At 50.5% G+C, this 23,687-nt stretch overlaps 1 protein-coding gene across 1 annotated transcript; it reads left to right on the plus strand.

Annotated features, from left to right (window-relative positions):
• The first annotated feature begins 1,144 nt into the window (after positions 1-1,144).
• Positions 1,145-22,457, plus strand: prr36a (proline rich 36a). The gene is made up of 5 exons (XM_067259883.1): positions 1,145-1,348; positions 12,107-12,826; positions 12,921-12,999; positions 18,826-18,995; positions 19,114-22,457. Exons 2-5 carry the CDS (start codon positions 12,190-12,192, stop codon positions 21,741-21,743), a joined length of 3,516 nt encoding a protein of 1,171 aa, XP_067115984.1. The 5' UTR covers positions 1,145-1,348; positions 12,107-12,189; the 3' UTR covers positions 21,744-22,457.
• The last annotated feature ends 1,230 nt before the right edge of the window (positions 22,458-23,687 follow it).

Raw genomic sequence — 23,687 nt, forward strand, 5'->3', positions numbered from 1 at the left:
CACTATCACCACAGCCCTGTGAGCAGATGGGAGAGAGAGAGGCGGGTCAGTCAGACGGACAGACAGGATGACTCATCCACTTCCACAGAGACTCTAATGAGGTGCCTGTGAAGGATGGACACACTGACATACACACACACACAGGCACGGCCAAAGACGCGCACACACACACACACACACACACAAGCACACGCACACACACACGCACGCACACACACTTCTGGAACGGGATGAGATTTCCTTGTCAGCGTCTTCTTACCCAGACCTGCGTTTGTGTCTGCTGGCGATCGCTTCCCTTCTCCCCTCTGGCACTGAATTGAGTTTTCTTTGCCCGAGGCTTCTTACTCTCTTTTCAAACCCTTCTTCTTCCCTCTACCTCTTTGTCCTTGTGTTCCATAACAGAAAAAAAATGGTTGATGTCAGATTTCTTTGCCCATTCAAACTCTCTCTCTCTCTTTCGTTTTCTCTCTTTCTGTCAATCCCATAGTCTTTGTATGGTTTCTTCTTTTTACTCAGTCCTATTGTAAGGCCAGCAGCTGCAACTGAGGGCTGGGGAAAAGACTGCCACTTCCTTTGTGGGTGTATCAAGAAGACCCATGCAGAAAAGAGACTGTATTCTCTTCAGAAGATACATGTACAGATTTACTTCATGCAAATATATGATGCATTCTTGTTTTGGACGATAAGACTATATGAATAAGGCATTTCCCATGCTTTTAGGAAATTCTATTGTTTAAAATGCGTTCATGTTATACGTACCTGCGTGTCTTGATGTCTAATGTGTAGTCTGGTTTAAATGGAGAGACCCACAGCCATGAAGTTTACATTGGTTTTAAACATTAACCATGCAGCTGGATTTTGGAACTTCATACAGAGGGTATGGATGGAGGGTGGGGTGGGGGGAGAGGGCGAGGACCAGCGAACTAAAGAAAGGGAAAAGAGGGAGGTGGTTCAATCTGACATCATTGCTGCTTTGAATAAACCACGGCCCGTGTTTGTGATTGGCTAATGATTGTGTGCGACTTATTCTTTGACCATGCTTCTCCTTCAATTTCACCCCCGCGCGACAATGTGGTGACTCCCCCCTATTCGATTCCCGAGCTCCAGAAGTAACGTCTGTTGTCCACAGAACGTGACTCAAGACATCCCGCTGTCCGGACATTTTGCAGGGAGCTGTATGAGAATTTCCTACACTAACGTTGCTGTTCTGCCAATCCTAGCTCGTCCACTCGATTTGTATTTGTTCATACTCGTCTGGCCCTGCATATTCGCTGGCAGGACAGGAAAAGGAGGACAGACCTTCAAGAATCTGTTGAAACGCTGAGAAACGTGCCTCGGTATTCTGACGGTAAGAATGTAGTGCAGATATGGCAAATGCTTTTCTAACCAGCTTGTTGTAGACTATAGGTTACATTGTTTTCTGTCATTTGCGTTTTTGTTTTTATTTATCGTTTTGTTTGTGTATTTGGGATTTTCTTGCGTGAACGAACCGGTATCATTCGACCTATGAAATAAGCGATATGAAAAGGCCATTATCCCTATTCGAATGCCATGCTTGTGGTTTGTTCACAAAATAATGGGACAGTGGCTCTAGAATTTGGTTTCCCTTTCCAGCTCGTTATATGACATGCACAACGAAACGCACTGGCTTAGAGTATAGCTAGCCTACCATGCAAATGTGGCTTCTGATTTGGGCAGGTCAGACCACATCGCTGAAAATGGTTCAACGTGCCTAACACTTGCCTCGTCTCCGTGCAGACGCCTATTGTTCTGCGACCAAGATGCCCAAATGGCTATTTGGCGTCTGCGAAATCGTGATTTTGCCCTGAGTTTTCGGCTGTTAAGTGCTGTCCGATCGAGCTGTCCTATCAGCAAGTGTTTTATGGAAACTGGGTGTGGCGAATCCGCAATCGATTCATCAATTGTGTATGATTAGGGACGCTCCATCCATGCAGATGAGTTTCTTTGTTGGAATCATTCTTGTAGCCCATAGAAAAGCAATAGCAATAGATGATAAACTGGCATGCTACTTTTGTTGTCTATTTAAGGGACACTGTGCATAGATTTAGGATGTCATGCTTTTGGAAACGGGAGGTGCCCCATTTCAGGTCTTGCGCGCCTCCAGGTCTGGAGATGTCTGGTAGATGGTATGTTGTTTACGAAGATTCGCATCTCGCTCTCCTGTTTTCACTTTTCGCACCTAGCCTGCACACCGAGTGATATTATTGGCATGGATGTGAGGAGTGCTCGGTACTAGCATCAGACCGCTACGTCTGCAGATCCCAGCGATAGGAACCAAGCTATCTGTCATCCGGGTTTTGGCTCCAAATACGAATTACATAACCAGTTGATTCTGGAGGGGTGCAGTCTTCAAATTGCCTCTGACCAAGCTAAAGTCAGTTTAATAAAGTGGAAAATCTAAGTCCCTTGGTATTAATGACTTAACAAATAAATGCCTTGGGCAGTTAATCAAACTATTGATTCTGGGTTAGATCTGTAGCCAATATTTACTCACGAGTGGTAAATGTTTGTCTTTGATACAGTGTGTGTCTGTAACACCCTCTGGAAGAGTGTATCTGTCAATTTCAAGGAGTCCGTCTCCCCCTCTTCCCTCCCTCCCCCTTTCTCACCAACACCCCCATCCACGGAGGGAGTTAACACAGTGCTTGTTATCGCTGGTGGTGTGAAGCCCTCACACCGAGGTTCCAAACAGGCCTGCCGTTATGACGAGTGCCATTGTTTATAAGATCCAGCCTCTGTCCCTCTCCCTCTCTGTTTCCTCTTCCCCCTTCCTAAACATGGAACACAAGCTCTCCCTAAAATAGAAGCCCACCTCCAAAGGAACTCAGTTCTTCTGTCTTCAATCAGTTCCGTGAACTCTCCCTTCTTTTCTAGCTCATCCTATTGAGTCATCAAAAGCATACCTGACCTCGGTTCACCAGAGGTGGTATGGGATCAGTGTCAGCCTGTACTTCTGCCCCAGGAATGTGAAAGCAGTGTTCGAATTCTCTTCAAAAGGTTTCCTCTGCTGAACGACATCTTGTCAGGGGGCGTGGAGCATCGTTAAGAAACAGCTGAGGCCGTTTGTGTCAGTTGTGACTGAGGGGAACTGCAGGTGGTTGGCATGGATGGCATGTCTGGCAGAGTGTGCCCTGGAGCTTAAAATGGACGCCATTGAGGGAAACTTCCGGGTCAGTGGACGTTCCTTGCCTGACTTCTCTCCAGGTCTCAGGCATTCACCAGAATAACCCACTGCTCATTCAGCTGACCTGCCGTAGCATCTGTGCCATCCAAAGACCAAATCTGCACAAAGGCTCTTTTCTGCTCTCAAACAGTTCAATTTAAAAGAGCCCAAAAAATGTCCTTCACACAAATTATTATTTTACGAGTTCAATAGCAGGGCGAACCACAAATTGGAAAGGCAAACAAAACCTAAATTGAAATTATGACCCCTTTTTCCATCAAAAGAAACGGGTGTGTGGAATGACAACTGTAGGCTGATGGTGGGTAGTGTGAAAGCCCAAAAGCAACAGCTGTGGAGATTACTGCGGACGTCGAGGCCACTGGGTTCACCCCCCCCCCCACCCCAAGTAGTTAATGCGCCCGACATGAACTACAGTTCCCAGCATGCCGCCTGCCTAGCAATTCTACTCCACTCCACCTCAGCGACCATTAAGTCACCCTATTGCCAGCTAACATCCAGTCCCCAACGACATCACCTCGCGTCAACGTTAACAACGTCTGTTACAGCCCGTTTCATCATTTCCTTATTGGTGTGTGGGGCGTTTCTCCTCTTTCCTGGCTGGGTTCGGCCTCTCCTTCAGTCCGTGTGCCCGTGGTGTTGGAGGATGAAGGCAGCTCTCGTCACTGTGGTTTCGGAGTTGGCGTTTCCCCAGTCTCTCTCTAGCTTCACGGTTGAGGCAATGGACACTGGTATTAGACTGGCTGTGGTAGTCCCTGTTAAACCAGGGGCCCACGAACGTTGTCATTATTTAAAATGGCACTCTGCACGTTTTGTGTTTTTTCCCCTCCTGGGTCATGCCGTTTTGGGAAGTTGGTGAGCATCATACCAAAGGCATTTTGGGACTTGTTTCATGCGTTTAGTTTTTCCACATTCGGTACTTTCTAATGATCTCTCAAGTTATTCCTTTAGCTGTTTCTAGCAATCTGTTTATTGTACAATAACCAGTAGTACCTTTTTGTGTGATTAATTTAGAACTACTTGGTGACCCGTAGGTTTGATAAAGTGAACTTGAGCGCCCAGAGGTACAATAGGGAGTGTATTTGTGTTGGCTTGGTTACACATATCCTGTTTTCATTAACGGGTCTGACTCGCCATCCACGAGTAAGAGCTGTGCTCTTTGTAATGGAACCTCTGTGTGCTTGTGTGTGTGTGTGTGTGTGCCTTGTCCCTGTGTGTGCTCAGGGGTGTGTGTGTGTTGGTGTGTGTGTGTGTGAGATCAGTGTCCATCTGGCCTGGCTTCGCCCTGCCCAGTAAAATCCCTGGTAACTGATCTGACCCTGAGGCACTCTCCTCCAGTATTGACTTTCTGCATGTGTGCTAATGGTTAGCCGGATCCACCCATCACACTGTCAGATATCACTCTTCCGTCCACTGCATGTCTTGTCATCCATCCATCAATCCATTCCCTATCTATCCCTCCTCCCTCAATCCATCTCTCCTGTCACCAATCCCCCCCCCCCTCTCCCTGCTTCAGCGACCTCTCCGGTGACTCGCCTTATCGCTTTGTCCTTCCGTCCCTCCCTCCTCACCAGACTCACTGCTGCCCTGCAGCTCCTCTGGTGTTTTTGGGCAGAGCCAGTCATGCCAGCTGCTCTCCTGCAGTTAATCCCCCCCCCCCTCCTCTGCCCATGGGGGCACAGGAGGAGACAATAGGACCCCCCCCCTCTCCCCCCCCCCCCCCTCATTGTCCTAAAATAACCCTATTACCAACACACACACACACCAACACACACACACACACACACACACAACAACGCACACACCACATGCTCCTCTACCCCTCTAACCTTCGGTTGTATACGGTCCCATCTAAACAGTGCTGGTAAGAAGCCGATTCCACTTGCAGAGTTCAGGCAGGTGTGCTTCTCTAGACTGCCCCTCACCCCCAGGGCTAACTGGCTAGTCTCCACTTGTCTGTAGCACGCTTTAGCACCTGCGCATACATCTCATTTTATTGAGTGGTTTAGCATCACTTAGCACATGTTTAACATCCCCCAGTGGAATTGACCGGCATTTAACACGCGCTAAGCGTCCACTCCAATCCTCCCTGATGAATAGTTTAGCGTGGCTAAGCCCCTGCGACCCTGTCCGTGGCGTTTCTAAGGTTTTAGCTTGGCATCGTAGCACATATCTTGTCTACAGGGAGTCCCAGTACCACTCCCCGTTGGCATTTGCTCTCGTTGCCATATTATTTAGGGACACATGTCCTATGTAGGTTGGAGAGTTTATCCATGTTGTTTGTTTGTGTTTGGGGGTGTGCGGGGTTGAGTGGGGGTTACATGTGGACCACCGGTCAGATCATAGTGGATTAACGTCAAGTCTTTGTCTAGAGTTAACAAGCTCTGTCGTGCTGTGCACTAATTCTCCTTGGGGGCGGAGCCACCCAAGGTAACCACTCCCTCCCAAGCCGTGTGGGGGAGTGGCTAGATGGGAATAGAGCATGCCATGTCTTTTGTACTGTGTACAAAAGAATGGCAAATCCCCCAAAAATATGATATTATGATGCCAAAAAGTGATATCATGCTCAGAAATACTTTGTAGTCAAGGGTCTGTTTATTCATAATTGAGTTCTTGAGCCGCACGGTTTGACTGTGTGTGGGATGTGAAAACGGAGCCAGCTTTTCTCAGTGGGCTCATAGTCGTAGTGGCTCAATTCTTCCCAGTCTTCAGTGTTCTGGAGAGGTCAGTCCGAGGTGTGAAGGTCAGTGAGCAGTCTTCTGTGGTGGAGCAGAACCTCCCGGAGGATCCGTCACCCTGTCCTCACCCTCGGGTCAGCCTCAAAGACCTGCCACCATAGGGTGTGTATGAGAGGGCACCGAGGCTTAGCGCTCGGGGAGCCCTGTGTGTGTGTGTGTGTGTGTGTGTGTGTGTGTGTGTGTGTGTGTGTGTGTGTGTGTGTGTGTGTGTGTGTGTGTGTCAGTCAGGCAGGCAGGCCCATGGCCTGTTTTTGTTATTGTCAGACAGCAACGACTGTGAGAAAGAATGCATCTCCCTCCTCCCTCCCTGCCTCCCATAAGGGATTGGGCTGTGTTTTGTGTGTGTGCACAGTTTCCTGCCTCTTGTGCCGAGTACGGCGAGGAATGTGACCGTCGCGATTAGAGAGTGTTGGGATGTAAACAACGGCCTTCGGTTCGGAGTTACCGCCCCCCCCCCCCAAATCATTCTGTCACACCGGCAGACAATTTCAAAGAGCTGCTGATGAATTGCATCCTAAAGTGCAGAAAGTATTTGAAGATGGCATATCCCACTGGCTACTTATTAAACACAGTGTTGCATTTATGCTAGTCAGCTGGTTGGTCTCCCCAAACTACCAAGCTCCCTCTGGATTGTATCTCTTTTTGTTCCTCACAGGGACTGGTCTTTCTTTGTTGTCTTTCTCTTGGAGTCAGCAGGAGACTCATGATCTGCAGTGAGGGCTGGGGTGGGAGAGCTTCTGGAACCATCCGGACACTGAAGCAGACATTCAGTCGGGTTGTTCTAACGGAGCACTGCCTTGAGCACGGCTAGTCTCACACACTCAGGTGAACCTCTTCTGTGTGTGTGTGTGTGTGTGTGTGTGTGTGACTTCATCAGATTGTATCTCTGGACTGTGTGTGTACTATCCGCTCACTGGTGATGAAGCTGAGACTATAACACTACCTTGTATGGTCAGATGGAGCAACAAGCTCATGCTAGTCTCCAAACACACACACACACACCTCCCATCCTCCTTTTCGTTCATCACCAGTCCCCTCCTTTCCGCAACAGTTAATTCACCTATTCCCTTTCTCTCTTAGTTCAATGCTTCAGCCAGTCATGCACAGCTGGTCTAGATAGTTGATAGGCCAGTTTTTCTGGACCTTCCAAGTCACTTTTTTTCCCCAGACTGCAATGAGAAAGTGGTTCCCATTAGCTCGCCTATCTAGTTTGTTTTTTTACTGGCTGGCAAATGACTGCCAGGGTGTTCGGCAGAAACCAATAAGGAAACAGAATGTGGTGGTTGTTGAGCTTGTCCGTTGTATGACCCAGTGCAGTGTGCTTGGTGAGATAACCAGTTGCTGGGCCACATCCTGCCTGCGGTGTGCATGGTGAGAGGACCAGTTGCTGGTCGCGCCGTGAAGGAAAGCCCCTTCTTCTCCTCCTCCACCCCTGGCCCCTCCCTTTCCCGAAACTCAGCTCCCGCACTCTTTATTTATTTGTTCTCTCTTCTCTTTGCGTGCTTCCCCCCCCCCCTTTTCTACCAATAGGCTTCACACACACTCTGAGAATAAGGCCTGTGTTCCTGTGGTCAGAGCCGCTCTGAGGGAGTCTCTGCCCCCCCCCCCCCCCCCGTTCCCCACCCCACCCCCCTCTAAGACAGACAGCGGTCCATTAATGACTCCACACAGAGAGAGAGAGAGAGATGACCAGAGAGCTCACTTGCAAGCAACACAGAGGCGACAGTGTCGCGCACACTGTGCTGAAAGCTCCATCCATTGGCCTTGGCCATGGAGACCAGGGAGGGGGGCGTAGGAAGGTAGCCAGTCAGAGGGTTCAGTGTTGGCTCCATCTAAAATGGGGCTGTGTCGCATCTCTTGGCATCGATATCGGGCAGAGGAGATGATGCAAGGCTATTTGGTAGCGAAGAGGAATGAAAAGAATGCAGGAAGCTGGGGATTGGCCACTGTGAACACACACATGCATTCATAGTCATAAACAGACACACACACACACACACTCATTGAAAGAAATACACACAATCCGGCGGGCACAAACGCATGTTCATATACTCTTATGTATGTTATGCAGCTACATGTATGAACTTGTGACAAGCTCATGCTTCCATGCGCACACACCTCTCTTTTTTTGTGCATACCTCACGGGTCAAACACACACACACCCTTTCCTCTGGCAGCTGTTTAGAGAGAGCCTCGAGGAGTGAGGCAGAGCAGGAATGTTGCAGGGGTGGCCATGTTCTCACAGACACCCTGAGTTTCTCCCGGCATTCCTGCGCCACATTCACAAGGAGGGTCTCTGACATCATCCAAACGACCCCCCCCCCCCCCCCTCCTCAGCATAGGATCCTCCTCTTTAAAGACTAACACACACACAAGCACATACAAATCACACTCCTCACTCACTAGCCTCTGTTGCCTCGCATTGTTAGCCGAGCTTAGAGAGAAAGAGAGACACTTTCTTTTCAACACTTTCAGTCTGAGTGTGGCGTTCAGCTGGCATCGGTAGCATGGCCCCTGTTTGTCCCTGTCCCAGCAGTCCCAAAACCTCAGAGCCAGCTCTGAAAGGCAGCTAAATCCCTCTCTGTGTTTGTATTAAACGTAGGGAAAGGGGGGGGGGTATTAAAAGTGACCCATTTAGCTGCGCCACATGGCTAATGTCTGATGTGTTGGCGACTGGAGGAAGGCAGACAGATGAAATTAAAATGCCCAGAGAGAGAAAGGGATGGAAGAGGGAGGGAGAGAGTGGAGCCAGAAGGAGGGAGTGATGTTCTCCGACAGACGGACGGAGACAAATATTGCCATATTAAAAGCACAAGTCTTCATCAGAAGATGGAACACAGCCGGATGACCTGAGAAGAGGAAAGGTCGATACAGGTTCCAGCTCTGTCTGGGCAGCCTCCTAAATGCTTGTCACATTGTCGGCCCATGTTTTATAAACACTTCGATAAATCCTCACCTTCAAGTGAATTTGATTTCTTCCTTAAAAGTCTACCCGGCCAAACCCTGTTGTTGAGCTACAGGGAGACCATTACAAACACGGCATACAGATTAGCATATTTCTAGCACATTGGTAATTGTTGGCAAGTGTATAGAGCTAATTGTGGTATTAGCTATGGCGCTAGTTGCTGGAAGGGAGTCCTGCTGTGTCCTGAATATGTTATTTGTCCTCTTTGAACTGGGATTTGTTATGCAAATGGTGGACTGTGGGAGGAGTTACACAGGAGCACTTATATTTCATCAACATGCACGAGGCTCTTTGTGTCTGTGAAGCATCATCTATTTAATACTTGGGCGTTGCCTCAGTTGTTCCCTGGGCAAATATTTGACTCTGAAGTAGTCCTAATCCCTGCAAGATTTACAGTGACCTTTTTAATAGTTCAAATAACGTTGGTTGCTATCCAAGTCCTACAATGGAAGAAACCCTGACGGAAACATAAGTGTGTCTGGGAAAATCTTTAAAATCCTGGTATTTCACTTGTGACGGCGAAATCCGGAGGAGACGTCACTCTGATCTGAAGTAGTTGGATGAAACTCGAGGCACGCGGTGTGCTTTGCCGGTGCCCACCTCCCTGTGTGCGGTCACCAGCCAGTAAGGTTGGGTGCTGCCCGCCGTCACGCTTGCAGGGAATGTGGTTCACACTGCACTTCTGTAAGCCCCCTGGCACTGGTGACAAGGGCATGGCTGTGGATATCGGTGCCATCCTTCCCCGGGGGCAAATCATTCTCTTTTATCCTGCCCACAAATGCAGCCGGGGCGGGGGGGGGGTGTTAATCTGTCTCCTACCCTGCGAGTCTGACACTCTGGCGCTGTTGTCGGAATCCGCTGGCTCGGCCTAACTGGCAGGCAGCCTTCCCCAGCAGGCCTGCTGGTGTCCAATCAGGTGTCACGTAGGACAACCTGGATGTCTGTCTACACCTACAGTCTGGAGTTGGGACTAAACCAGCCCCCTCTCCCTTCTGTCGCTGTCTCGCTATTGAGACGTTACAGCAGAGGTGAGAAAAAGGAGAGGGGGGTGGGTGGGGGGGAGTTCAGGAAGCCTGTTCCTGCCAAACCTAAAAGGAGGCGGAGGAGAAACGAGGGTGGAAAACGGGGGAGAACGGAGAGGACTGAAGGCTGCTTGTTTGTACTCTCTGAATTACAGGTCAGACCTGCTCATTAGTGAAGGATGAGTGGGTTTAGGAAAGGAGGAAAGGTGTGTTTGTGGGGAGGATGGGGCGGGGGGATAGGGCAGGGAGGGGGGGTTGATGTAAGCTACTACCAGGTCCAAACCTACCCAACTAGTTCTTCAGAAAGTCTACGGGCTGTCTGCTCGTTCGTTCTATTGATCTGTTTGCTGAAGTTCACCACCCCACTCGTGTCTCCCACACAATGTCTCCTAAGTAAACCAGTCCTTTTGTGAACGGTGAATTATGTGCAGTGAGGGGCAAGGCGAGTTGGAACGGAATGTGCAACTCTTTGGTATCTCTAGCGTTAATATGTAACCAACCGTGCCCCCACGGTGGACTGTTTAAGTAGAAGTTCTCCCTTTCAGAGACTGAAACTAGGTCTCGGTCAGTAAGAGTTCATACAGATCAATAGTGTAATATGATGCTTTAGAAAACTGTGCTTGATTTGAAGTCTCCGTCAGACGGTGTTTAGCATGACCTCAGTCCAGACAGCCTTCTGCTTCAAAGATGTCCCGATGCAATAAAAGTGTATTATCTGAACTCTCCTCTCTTTGACCTCCTCCTTAGTCCTTGTTCTTTCTGTCTTTTTTGCTACCTCCTGGAGTCTTCCTCTATAGCTCTTGCTTGTTTCCTAACTTCTCTGTTATCCTCTTTTATTTTAATTACGTGGCCCCTTAGTCCTTCTTTTTCCCTCCAATTTCTTTTTCTGTCTCCCTTCCTCGTTCCGTTCCTCAGCCTCCCTTCTTCCTGTCTCTCGCTCCCGCTCTCTCTTTCAGGCCAAGCATGTTTTGTTGGAACCATACAATGGCTGTGCTGCCCAGGCCATCTGTGCAACTGTCTTCTGGGAAGAGATCTTATAGGAATAGGGGGGAGGAAGTGGGGGGGGGGGGGGGGGGGGGGAGGTGGGCGACGGAGAGAAGGGTAACAAGTGGTTTAGGGGAAAAAGAAAGGAGTAGGGGGTGGGGAAGAAGCCACTGCGGGTACAGGGGGCAGAGGGGTTAAGGGGGGGGGGGGAAGGCGGGGGGGTCGGTTGGGGAAAAAACGAAGGGATGAGGGGGAGAGGTGGGGGGGGACTCGAAGAAAAGCGGAAACTGAGTTGAAGCCACGTTTTGGTTTGGGGAGGGAGCTTGGGTAGGGCTGGAGGGACTTTCCTAATGTCAGTTAGTCCGAATGCTGTATACAGTACTACTTAACCCGCTTAGAAGAGCAGAGTCGAATGTTCCCCTTCCCCAGTACTTCTTGGGCCACAAACATTCACTTTGTGTCCCACAGTTTCCACTACTTCAGCCCTATTGTCTATTGAGGCCTGGCCCGGAGTAGGAATCTGAATCTTGTATTAGTAATCGCTGGATGTCATCCTTAGCATCTGGCCTGCACAGGAAAACGGGATCGTTTAACAAATGGCACATGTGGTCCCGGTTTTCCATCCTCCGCTCTTCATTTATGGTGTGTCATGACGGGGGAATTGTGTGGCCTCGGTATCTCTGCACCCCCAGACCACAGCCCTTTCCTCTCCTCTCCAGGAGCTCATTAGAGTTCTGGTGTAGACCTCAGTTCATGTCATACATTTACTCCCAACACCAGTCATCAACTGTGGTCACCTAGCATTTTGTGGGGTTTCTTAGTTACATTGGCGCTGTCATTCCGATGACTAGTCCTTTTCTTAATTGGTATATCAACAAGTTTAAGTGGAAATGGAGACTTTTCTCTTCAGAAACATCGTAAATGGATGTTTCTCTAGCTGCTTACTTCCTGTTTTTCCAATTCCCTCTGAATTCCTAAGAGGCCTCTTTTCCATAAATGGCATTTCCTTTCAGTCCTATCTACAGTCTTTAAATGCTACCAGTCATGAGCACATGTCATACAGCATATGTGGTTATTGTGATGGGTATATCTGGGGTTATTTGCATTTCCCAGATGAGCAAAACATTTCATATTTGTCTCCCCTTCTCCAACTGGAGGCTAAGATGATTATGTGTTGTGGTATTCTGGTTTTCAGGTCGGCTCCGTTTGCAGTAGAGGACACAGAACTCTCATTCGTGTGCCACTGGTTCTGGTGAGAGAGAAGCCACACCTTGGGGGATGAAGCCGGATGGGGTTGCCATGGCTACCATGGAGCCCACAGAAGCACTAGGAGCTGAACCCTCCCAGCCATTAACGTCCGTTTTGGTGATGGAGGAGGAGGAGGTGCCGCAAGAAGGCTCCCCCCCAACGCAACCCGAGGAGCAGGCCCGAGGCGCCACAGCGCCCCCCGCCGCCAAGGAGGGCAATGGCAAGGCAGCAGAGACCAAAGACAAGCCCAAAGGTATAACCAAGGCCCGGCCCGGCACGGGTGGCACCGCCGGCGCCAAGACCACGAGCCAGACGAGACCCAGCACTCGCCCGGGCACCGCTCAGAGCCGTGTGATGAACGGAGTCAAGCCCTCAACCAACGACCTGACCAAGAAAACCGCACCGGACAAGAAGAGAACTACAACTACCACAAGTACTGGAGCGTCATCGGCCACCGCAGCTAAAAAGCCAGTGGGCGGAGCCACAGCTGCTGCTTCCTCGGTCAGGACCCAGACCAAGGTGACTGACAGGAAGCATGTGGGAGTGCCCCGGACCAACTCTGCTGCTACCGCAGCAACCAACGGTACCAAGACAACCACAGGGAATGGTACTCTAAGCAAGAGACCAACGACTGGACCAGTCAACGGGACCAGACCTAAAACTACAGGTCAGACAAAGGGCGTAACTACAGCTTCAATGTTAAATAACCATCCAAGCATGGAATCTCCATCCAAACTTTCTCTCTTCCTCCCTTTTTCCAGCTCCCAGGCCGACATCTGCCCCGAAGCCCAGCACTTCCGTAGCCAAACCAGACAGGACGACGGTTCCCAAGGCAACCAGGTAAGACTGCCAATAGCAAGCCTCCCTAAGGGAACAAGGCCACGCAAACTAATTTACCAGCAGAGTAGCTTTGTGACTGTTGTAACACTGAAGCACATTGAATAGTGTAAACCCCCCCCCCCCCAAGGCCAGCTAATGTTTAAACAGGGACGTCTCCACTCACTTGCGCAACACAAACATCCCGAGATCAGGAGCTTCAACACAAGACTCCGAGCCCCAACAGAGGTGTGTGTGTGTGTGGGGGGGGGGGGATCAGAGGGGGAGTTGTTCAGCTGTGGGGACCCTGGAGGACTTCTCAAATGAAAAGTGTCCATTGTGGCCCCCTGACCGTTACTGGGTCAGGTTTCGCTCCGAGTGTCTGAGTCACGCAGACCGAAATAACCTGAGACAGAGAAGCCTCTCTCTTTCTCTCTCTCTCTCTCGTAACTCTGCCTCGGTCTTTCTTTCTCGCTCCCCATCAATGGCCAAAGACAGTGCTGCCAGAGCGGCTGGATAACATGGTCTTTGTCATGTGGAGGGGCCGGGCACAGGCCACCCCAGGGCATGGGGGTTAGTCATTAGGACTGTGCCCTGTGCTCCGGGGGGTTGATTTGGGAGGCCCACGGGTCCCCAATTATTAAGATGTGGCTTCTTTCCCGAGTCTTTTTTGTTGTTGTTGTAAAATGCTTTTACACTGACTTAATGGTGTCTGCCAGACTACCAATAGTTAGCCTAGTGTTGTTGTCTTTCATGACTACTGCTTTTGAAATGAATGAAGTATGTAGAGAAGATAATGTCGAAGACATGAAGAGGGGAACCCACTTCAGAGTCTTTAGATCGGCCTCAGCCGACACAGGATGTAGTGTTCGGTTTTGAGAAGGCGTGATTCGATATTGACCACCTCCCTTCTCTTCCTCCATAATGCTGCTCTTATTAGATTAGGAAATGTTGTATTTGACTCGGCACGGGTTAATGCGTTCTCTGTTAAACCTCATGGACAAATGCGCACACACACGTTTTTGTATAAATACGAAGACACAGGATGCCTTAGACTCAGACTTGAGGCTCTCAGACAGACGCTCACGATCACACTGACTTAGTCTTGTGTTGTCTGCACCAGCTGGTGTTTTGACAGCTCTATGTGTTGTTTGAGCTGAGTGGCCATTTTGTCCATGTACTCAACACCGGGCACCGCTTAACTTTATCATGGCCAGCGTTAAAGCCGTTGGTGTGTGTCCCCCCTCCTTCTCCCTTTTAAATGATGCAAAAGCAGGTTTCAGGTAAAGAACTCCTATTACCGTTGAGGATGCCCTGGGGTAAGATGGCTGAATAGCTGCAACTGAAAGTAGCATCAAACCCTCCTCTCCCCGTGTGTGTGTGTGTGTGTTCAGGAATGTGGAGGGTGTGTGCGACGGTTAGAGCATCGTTTTGACGACTGTGGGTGAAATCATGCCTATATTTGAACACTAGCAGCAGCGTGTGTGTGTGTGTGTTCATTCCCTGGCCTCGTCGGGTTGTCTGGGAGAAGAGAACAGACCCTCTCCCAGCCAGACCTCTTGTCTCTTGCTCCCTCCACATTAGTCAGGACTCTGGGAACAGCACACAGCATAAGGGGGCGTTACAGCATCACCTTACACTGCAGTTCACCAGGACACCATCTGCCATGGACTGATCCGGAAGCCAAAGGTGCATACCACCCAGGCTTTCACCATGAACCACAGAAGCACGTCACAGGCTCACAATCCCCAAGTAACATCCCCGCTCTCATCAGCTATTAATGTTCAAAACCTTCAGGGGAGAGAGTGAAACTGTTACTGAAAAAGTTAAGGCAAATATGTGTACTGGAACAGAAAGTACAAGGACAAATTGGATGACATTTTAGGCTCAACAAGGTGATAGCTGACTGGTACCCCAGGGCAAGGAGAGATGGTGACATGGTAGGGTGAATAAAGCACAAGGTTGAAAGATGGAGAGAGGTAGGGGGGAGACCAACCGTCCTAGAGAGAGTGAGATTCCGATATCACGAACTGAAAATGCTCATGGAAATGTCTCCCGTTAGCTCTTGCATGAAACATATGTCAAGACCCAGCGTTCCAGTTACCCAGTCATGCGTGATGGGTCACAGGGATGCACACAGCTGGTGAACGAGACAATCGGTCTCCTAAATGCGTTTCACTGTCGTCATCGTCATCACCTGGAGTAATGGACCGTCCGCCTGCTGCTCAACCAATCAACCACCAGGTCTGTCCGACCGACAGCTGGATGGCTTCATCCCAGTAGAGGAGTCGTCGGTGGAGATGTCGGGGGAATTCTAATCCCTCGGAATCCATCTTCCTCCTCCCTCCCTCCTTTCAATGTTATTTAGAGGAGCGAGTGTCCTTGTACCGTCGGAGCAGTCAGTCACTGTCCAACCCCCTTCCTCCCTCTCTCCCCTCCTCCCGCCTTCCGTTCTCCCTCCCTCCTTCTCCCCTCCCTCCCTCCCTCCGTTCTTCCTCCCTCATCCTGTGTATGTACAGTACCAGGCAGTCGGCCAGAATCCTCCCTGGGCCCTCCTTCTATCCATCCTTCCCCCACAATCCTTCCCTCCCTCCCGCTCATCTGTCATTTTGGTCGGCCTTAAGACTCCCTGTGAGATTTGGAGTGTCTGGTGTTGTGTAAGAAGTGTGTGTAAGCACGCAGATTGTAGAGCCCTCAATGATGGAATTCACTCCACATAAATAATGGGTCGTCCATCTTTTTAATCCCATACAAGGACCGCCAAGGTCACGAGAACACTTCAGAAATGTCGAAGTCGACGAACATGAATTAACCACGAGACTAGAAGTACCATGGCTCCTCCCACGTATCCCATACTGCCCTCTCCCTCAGGGATGAAACCATGTCGTTTCACTGCTACTTTTGGCAGGGAACAGTGTAACTGTCCAACGCAAACACACTCTCATCCATCACTGTTCCTTCCACGCTACCCTAGGCCTCACCGAAACAACCACCTCTCTATCCGTTGCTAAGCATCCTCTCTACCCTTCATTTGAAATCCTGTACAAGGCTGATTTGGGTCGTGGGTTCTTTGTATTTTATGGTGAACTGTTGTTGCTGCTGCTATTGGGCCAGCACAAGCCCCAGGAATTTCTCCTCCTCTCTTAATAATGAAAAGAGGAGAAGAGCGAGGAGCTGTTTTTGGACGGCTCACAAGCCAAACAGTGTATTGTTGGAGGGGTCTGGTTGCTTAAGTCTTACAGGGGGGCCTGTAGGAGGACTAGGAGAGGGGGAGAAACAAGACTTGGCCACAGGGGAAAAGCTGGGCGTCCCTGAATAGAGATTGTACCTCCTAGGTCTCTCTCTCTCTCTCTGGCTTGATTAAAACGGAATATTTAATCTGCTAACAGCGCTGCCAGGAGAATCTTGCTTTCTGTCTGTCTCTGGAAGAGACGGAAATTCTTGAAACGGCCGCCGTAAACAAAACCGGAGCCGCCCAACCTTGTCTTGTGCCCTGTCTGCGACAGAACTTAGTCACGAGAGTCAACTCTCCCCGCTCTTACGGGAGGTTGATGTACCGCGACCCCATCCATCCCCTTTCGTCCGGCCCTCCGACTTCACCCCCTCCCAACCCAGATGCAAAGCATTTTATCAACTTCCCCAGTGTCTCTCGCGACGTAATTGAGCGTGGCTGTCAATTCACATTCCCCGTTCGCTCGTGAAATGGGAGAAATGAGGGCAATCTGTTTTTAATGTGACGCTGTATAGCTCCCTCATTCAATTTCACGGCTTTCCCCTCCTCCCCTCTATTTCCATCTCTTGTTGCTGCTCATTTCATCACTGTAGACTCCCCCCCCCCCCCCCCCCTTCTCTGTCAACCCTGACTATGCATCCCTTTCTCCCCCTGTTGTCTTTATCTGCAAACACTCTTCTTCCAGTGCTCATTTAAGAACAGTTTTCTGTTCTTTTGGTTGACTTAACCATACAGTCAGTTTCCCTCCCAAGCCCAGTAGATGCAGCCCATTATGATAATGACCCAGACTCTTTGTTCGATCCCTGGGAAACAAATGAACATTGTTGTTGTGTGGACTCAGTGGGAGAGGCATTTGTGTCCAGGCATGCAAGTAGGTCCACTCCGGGCTCCCTCTCTTATGTACATGTTATTGTCATTGGCAAGTCACGTACTGCATTGTCTGTCCACTGTACAAAAGTGGATGAAATGAAGAGGAAAGCATGATGGGGGTTGCGGTAATTGACGGTGACTTGCCCTAGTGGCATATGGCGTTTCGCTATTCCCGTTGACGTCTGGCGCATATCCGTCCAAACGCTAAAGATGTTGTTCGGATAAATCCTTGTCGATGAGCGGGAGGGGGAGCAGTAATATGCAAAGTTTTCTCTTCCACATCCGCAGAGTTTGTATTGTTCTACTCCACCTGGCTGTATGTAGGTTACAGAAGTGCTAGCATGACCTGGAGCCAATTACACACAAGCCCCTCATGACTATAGGAAGCTTGCTGTAGTGGTGAATTGGAGCGCTGACTAAGGCCGATTTCTCAAGATGGACCATGCAAATGCATTACATGTAGCCTTCAGCGGGTGTAGTGTAAAATGTAATTGAAGAAGCCATTGAACCGTATATTCTTTGACACTACACTGTTGATGGGCTCTGGAATATTGCACAACAGAGTTGGTGAATACGAAGGCATGTGCAGTTCACGCCTACTGTGGTGCCGACTTACATTTAGTCATTTCTTATCCAGAGCGAGTACAGGGACATTCTCCCTGAGGCAAGTGAAGTGCCTTGCCCAAGGATACAACGTCATTTGGCACGGCCGGGAATCGAACTGGCAACCTTCAGATTACTAGCCCGCTTCCCTAACCGCTCAGCCACCTGACTCCCTGACTTGGTATCCACTCTACAGGGACTACCGTGACAAAGTTGAAGGATCAAGGAGTTCCCTGTCACTGGTCAAGTCCATTTCCATGGTCCCTCCTTCCAGTGCAAATCTAGGATCAGCTTGTAGCCTTAAATTCAAAACTCATCCTCAAAAGACAAGGGCATGAATGGAAACTGACGGAGGGTTTTAATCCTGTGCTGTCCAGTCACGCACTTGCCTTCAGAGGCAACACGGTGCAACAGAATCAGAGAAGGGGAAGATCCGCACCAGACTCGGAGATTTAAGAGCGTCAGGCTGCAGCTTGAGTTATTGACTGGATTAGGCGTGTCTACTCTCTAACTCCTTTAGATTGAAGAGCAGACTGGGGAGCTTAGTACAGGATCGATTCTAGTCTCTCTCCCCCCCCCCCCCCCCCCCCGTCTCCTTCTGCCCCCAACCCTACCTCCCCTCCTATCCTCCTTGGCTACCGTCTCCCACCTCCTCTTCCTCCTCCTGCTATTACCCACCTCGATCGCTCTGTTCCTCGCCAGTTCCATCCCTTCTCACTCCCTTTCCCGTCCACTAGAGTGGGATTAGAGAATGACTATGAGGGTGCATTACAGTGGAACGACGGATGGCTCCTGTTAATGTGTTTTCGGCTGCCTCTTGAAATTGCTTTAGCAGTGCATCGTCTGATCCTCACAGTAGGTGGTAAATGTTGAGCAACTGGAAAGGTTTTTCATGACATATCCAGGTCTCTATCGGTAAGCTAAAACGCATGAGGATTCGAGATGATCCTTTGGTTTAAGGGATTGGAATGTTCGCGGGGGTGTGTCAACAAGAAGCGTTCCAAGTCTTCTCGGAATGAATATCCTTGTGTGCTGGTATCATAAATATGAAATCAGTCTGTGTTGTTTAATTATGACCAAAGGTCTTTCCTTGTTGACGCTGTCTAAAGGTGGTGAAGTTACTCACGCCTCGTTTCCTCCTCCAGACCTGCCACCCAGCCACCTACATCTCGCCCGGGCGTCTCCACGGCCACATCCAGGCCACCAGGCACCTCCACCACGGCCAGGCCTCCTGCCCATAGACTAGGCGCCACAGCCCCCCCTGCTGGCAGGACCACAGTTGCACAGTCATCCAAACCCACCACTGCTAAGAAAGGTAAGCCCGGCCTACGATGCAATGTTGGTTCTCTGTAAAACAGACTGCTGTAAATGGACCAAATACCAAGATGCTAGTTGCTCAACTGGTGACAATCCCCTGGCTTTTTCCATTTCAGATGTTACCAGACCACCAGCTAAAAAGCCTGTGGCGTCGGCCACTACCAAACTAGATGCCCCTAAACCGACCACTGCCCCCAGATCAGACACAGTCTCCAAGCACCCCACTCCCTCGAAGACTGCCGACCTCAAAACAGCCAGGCCCCAAGCCACACGGAAAGCACCCCCTACCGCCCGGCCGCCTGCCACCCGACAGCCCCTGGGCCGCACCCCACCTGCTTCTCCCATTACCAAGCCGGCCGCCGGCAGCACCGCTCAGGCGATCAAACGCACCTCCAAGCCCACCCAGTCTGTCGTGCCGTTCTCGATCACCAAGAAGCCTCATGGCGCAACAGCGACAGTTGCCGCGACGGCGGCCGTTGTGGCCGTTGTCTCTGCAACTTCCACAGAGCCCGAGGTGGCAGCACAGGCAGAAGCGGAGGAAGTATCACCGGATGTCCCATCAGCCCCTGTGCCAGCTCTGATCACCGTGTCTCCTCCCTCTCCTTCCCCCGTGGAGGTCACTCCACCCGGGTACCACGACACCCCAGCAGAAGATCTTTCCTCCCCTCCACACAGCCCCATCATGTCAACAGCCAGTCTGCAGCAGGATCCAATACTTGCTGCTGTCCCCCTCAGTCCAGAACAGGAACCAAGACCTTTCCTAGCAGGACCTACCCCAGCTGTGGCCTCACTTGTAGAGTCAACAAAGTCAGAGGAGCCTGCACTGCTAATGCCCGAGGTGTTGGAAACCTCCTCACCGGTATCTCTCGAGGCTTCTGCCCCTCAAGGGGATGGTATCTTCAAAGCGGAGGCCAACCTCAATGAGGATGATGAGGATGATGATGATGATGAAGAGGAGGAGAGGGAGGGCAGCCAGCAGGTGTCTGTGTCAGACATGAGCGGTACCCAGCCCACAGAGGAATCCCGGCCCGGTTCGGCAGGGCCCGCGGGAGGGTCGGCGTGGCGAGGGGGCGGCGCTCTCCTATCGGAGCTTGACTCCGAGGACGTGAGCTGCAGCCAACAGGGGGCGTCCGAGTTGAGCGCTCCAGGGGTCTTGGAGGGCACGGAAAGCATGGACGACCTGGGAGACGCTAGCCTGAAGGGGGCCATCGTGGACATGGAAGGTGCCTCAGCTGGCTCCCCCGACTTCGAGAAGGTTCCGGACATCCCCACGAACGATTTTGAGGAGGATGAGGACGAAGACGAGGACGATGACGATCGAGTGTGTGATATGGAGGTTGGGTCAGAGAGAGCGGAGGACCCGAGGAGGGTGAGGCATGATGAGGAGGAGGAGGATGAAGATGTGGAAATGGCCAGCGAGGGTGTGACTGAGAGCGGGCTGGAGAGCTACGGGAACGCTGACGAAGATGACTTTGCTGAAGATGAGCGGTTGGACAACCTCAATCGTGTTGCCCTGCTTAACCCTGCCCCCCTGCTGCCCTCGGCCGCGCAATGGGACCAACCAAACAATCCCTGGGCCCAGTCATTCCAGCCAGCCCAGAATGCCTCAGCACCTCTGTTAGCCCCCACCAGCCCTTCAGTAGACGCCTGGCAGGCGGACTCTGAAACCCCAACCCAGTCTCCCGCCCAAGCCTGGCTAGAGCTGGGCTCAGCCCCCTTTGTTCCCCAAGAACCAGCTCTCCACATGCCTTCAGCTAGCTTGCCGAAACTTAGTCCTGCTCAAGGCCCGGATGAGGAGCACCAGCCTGGCCTGGACCCCATGCAGACCCTGGCCCCCGCACCCATCTCTGGCCCGTTCATGTCCCAGTCCAGCACCTTGAGCGGTGCCGACCTGGCTGCCCATAGCAGCAGTGAGACCAGCACGCCAGAGGAGCTGCGAAACTACAACAAGGAGGGTAAGCTCCATGATGGGCAGACCCCTGCTCCGGTGCTGTCCCTCCAGCCTGACCCAGAGGACCAGGACTTGGGCATCCACCTGGACCGAGGGGATGGGGAGGAAGAGGAGGCAGAGACCCTTCCCGCAGACGAGGTGCTGGGCGGTCCAGCCACGGCCCCCACCTCGAACCCCTCGTCCTCATCCACCAGTGAGGACGAGGCCAGTGACACGGAAGGCGAGGCCCAGCTGGATGAGCCTCTGGAGGACGGCGGTATTGTCAACGCGGCTTTCGAAGCCAAGCCTGCCGCCGCCCAGCGCTGCCTGTCTGCCCTGGAGGAAGGAGAAGAAGCGATCGGCGAGGAGTGGGGCAGCGACACACCACATTCAGCCAACTCGGCTGCATCCTACGGCTTCGACACGACAACCACGGCGTCCAGCTCCAACGCCCACTCCACGGGCGAGAGCTGCGCCAAGAGCCCAGGCATCTTCTCCCTGGAGGAGCTGCCAGAGGAAGACAAGGCTCCATCCCTCATCGGGGAGCCGACCTCCCCACGGCAGCCCTCCTCGGGTGAGCCCCTCGTAGACCTGCCTCTGGGAGGAGAGGGGGGTGGTTCTCACCCTGATGAGCATCACTATATGCTGTGTGGGAGGCAGGGAGCGGAGCTGGGGGAGTTCGGGGACCTGGGGGGGTCCCTGGACCCCTCTCTGTCTCTGGGCTCTCGGCACCCAGAGCCTGGGCCCGATGCTCAGCCGCCCTACTACTCTGCCATCTGTGAAAAGACTGAGAACTCTCTGGCAGGTAACGTATAGTGACCCCCCCCCCTCCCCCTCCCCCAGCCTGTTTCCTTACTTCCTGACACCAGATAATGCGCCTTTACCACTCCCACCCCACCAAACCCTTTCTTTGCTGTGGTTTCTTGTCATTGTTTGTCCAAAATCTCTTTGATTGGGGTGGATAACATGTTCAAAGGTTAAAAGAAGAGAGCAAAACATTTTTTTTAAATAAAACAAAGGGAAGAAAGAAAAGACTTGCTACAGCAGTGCCACTTCCCTCTACGATATACCCAATTACCATTATGAATATATGGCTTAAACTCCTGTATGTGCAATAGCTACTACTATCAATTATTGTAGAATGTTTGTGTTCATTTTGTTTTCTTTTTTTAATTAACACTGCATATCCAATCACCCTCAACTGGCATGAATTGACTGGTCTGTTTACGAAGAAGCAAAAATGAAAAAAAAATTATAGAAACTTAACAAAAGCAAACGTTGAATGGACTGTAACTTTGTGTATTTATCCAAACACTTTTTACTGAACAAAATGCTAATGAATTTTGATTGTAATTCTAGTTTTTTCTTTTGTTTACCGCTCTTGAGATACATCTTTCTTCCCCCCTTCCAGAACACGCCCCCTTTCTTCTTGCACTTTTGAAGCTAGATTTACCCCTTCCTCCTATGTTTGTCCTTCTTTTGAATTATTTACAATTTCAGCTTTAAATAAAGATTAGATATTTAACATGACTCCTCTTTTCCCAGTCAGTTTTATTTTATATAGGTCTTGGGGAGATGTATTGAGTTGACCAACTCAAATCTCTTGTTGTCAAGAGGTTCTACCACATGGCACGTCAATTACATGTCAGTAAGGATGTTATACGTACACACACACACACGCACTCTCTCACACACACACACACGCACTCTCATACACACACACACACACACACACACAAATGTTTCTTACCATCCAGAATAAGACCAAGGGACCTTCTGTGATCTCCAGTTCCCCAACCCTCTTCTCCTCCCCTTTACCAACAACATTTGTGAGAACCGTCCTTCATCACCATGGATATCTCTCACCTCCACTTTCCCTGTGCCACCAACACCAATATGAACTGAGAAGCAACAAGAAGTTTCCTGTCGTCCAGTTAAAGAAGGTCCTCCCTTCACGCTCTACTGCTGTATTTTTTATTTTTCTTCTCTATGTCCTCTTTCTTTGTTTTGCCTTTTCTCTTATGTTTGTTAACCTTGTATTGTGTTAAAAGATCTCTGGAATTTTGCATGTTGCACCATTTTAACCTCACTTGGCTAATATAACCGGGCTTTGTGATTGACACCCGTTTGCATGATGTCACAGTGGCTTGACTTGCCTTTTGATGGCTTGGATTTGCTCAATTCAGGGCCTGGTCCTGTCGCCTGAGTCCGAGGCCTGGTTTAATACTGTTCAACTGCATCCTGCCCTATCTACATTCCTTGGAGAAATTACCGATCTGACATGACCTAATACAATAGCTGTTAAAAACCTAGCTTTTCTAGGAACCCATCATGTTGATTTGAGATTGACTTCAAGGAAGGAAGGGGGGGGGGGGGTAGAATGTATTTGTAAGTATTGGAATTGGGCCTAGGTCTGTAGGTGCTTTAGTTAACACTGGCTTAATGCATGCAGATGTAAATCCAAGCTACAGGGCCAGTTCTCACATGGTGCCTTGCCTGCGTTTTGTTTGTGTGAGCATGGTCAACGCTCATGTCTAGCATGTGTATCACTAACTTGCGAGCCCCAAAGGGAGGGGGGGGGACTGTGACTTCGCGCTCACAAGCTTTTCTGTTACTGGTTGTTCACAACACTGTAGTCGGTAGTTACTGCGTATACAGGAAGTTGGCCGCTTTATTGCACACAAAAAAAGGGTTCTCTGTTTTTTTTAAAGGGTTAATGGTAATGGTTGCATAATTTGCATTATTGCTCTCTTGCTTTAA

Source organism: Osmerus mordax, chromosome 21, assembly GCF_038355195.1.
Source record: "Osmerus mordax isolate fOsmMor3 chromosome 21, fOsmMor3.pri, whole genome shotgun sequence".
NCBI lineage: Eukaryota > Metazoa > Chordata > Actinopteri > Osmeriformes > Osmeridae > Osmerus > Osmerus mordax.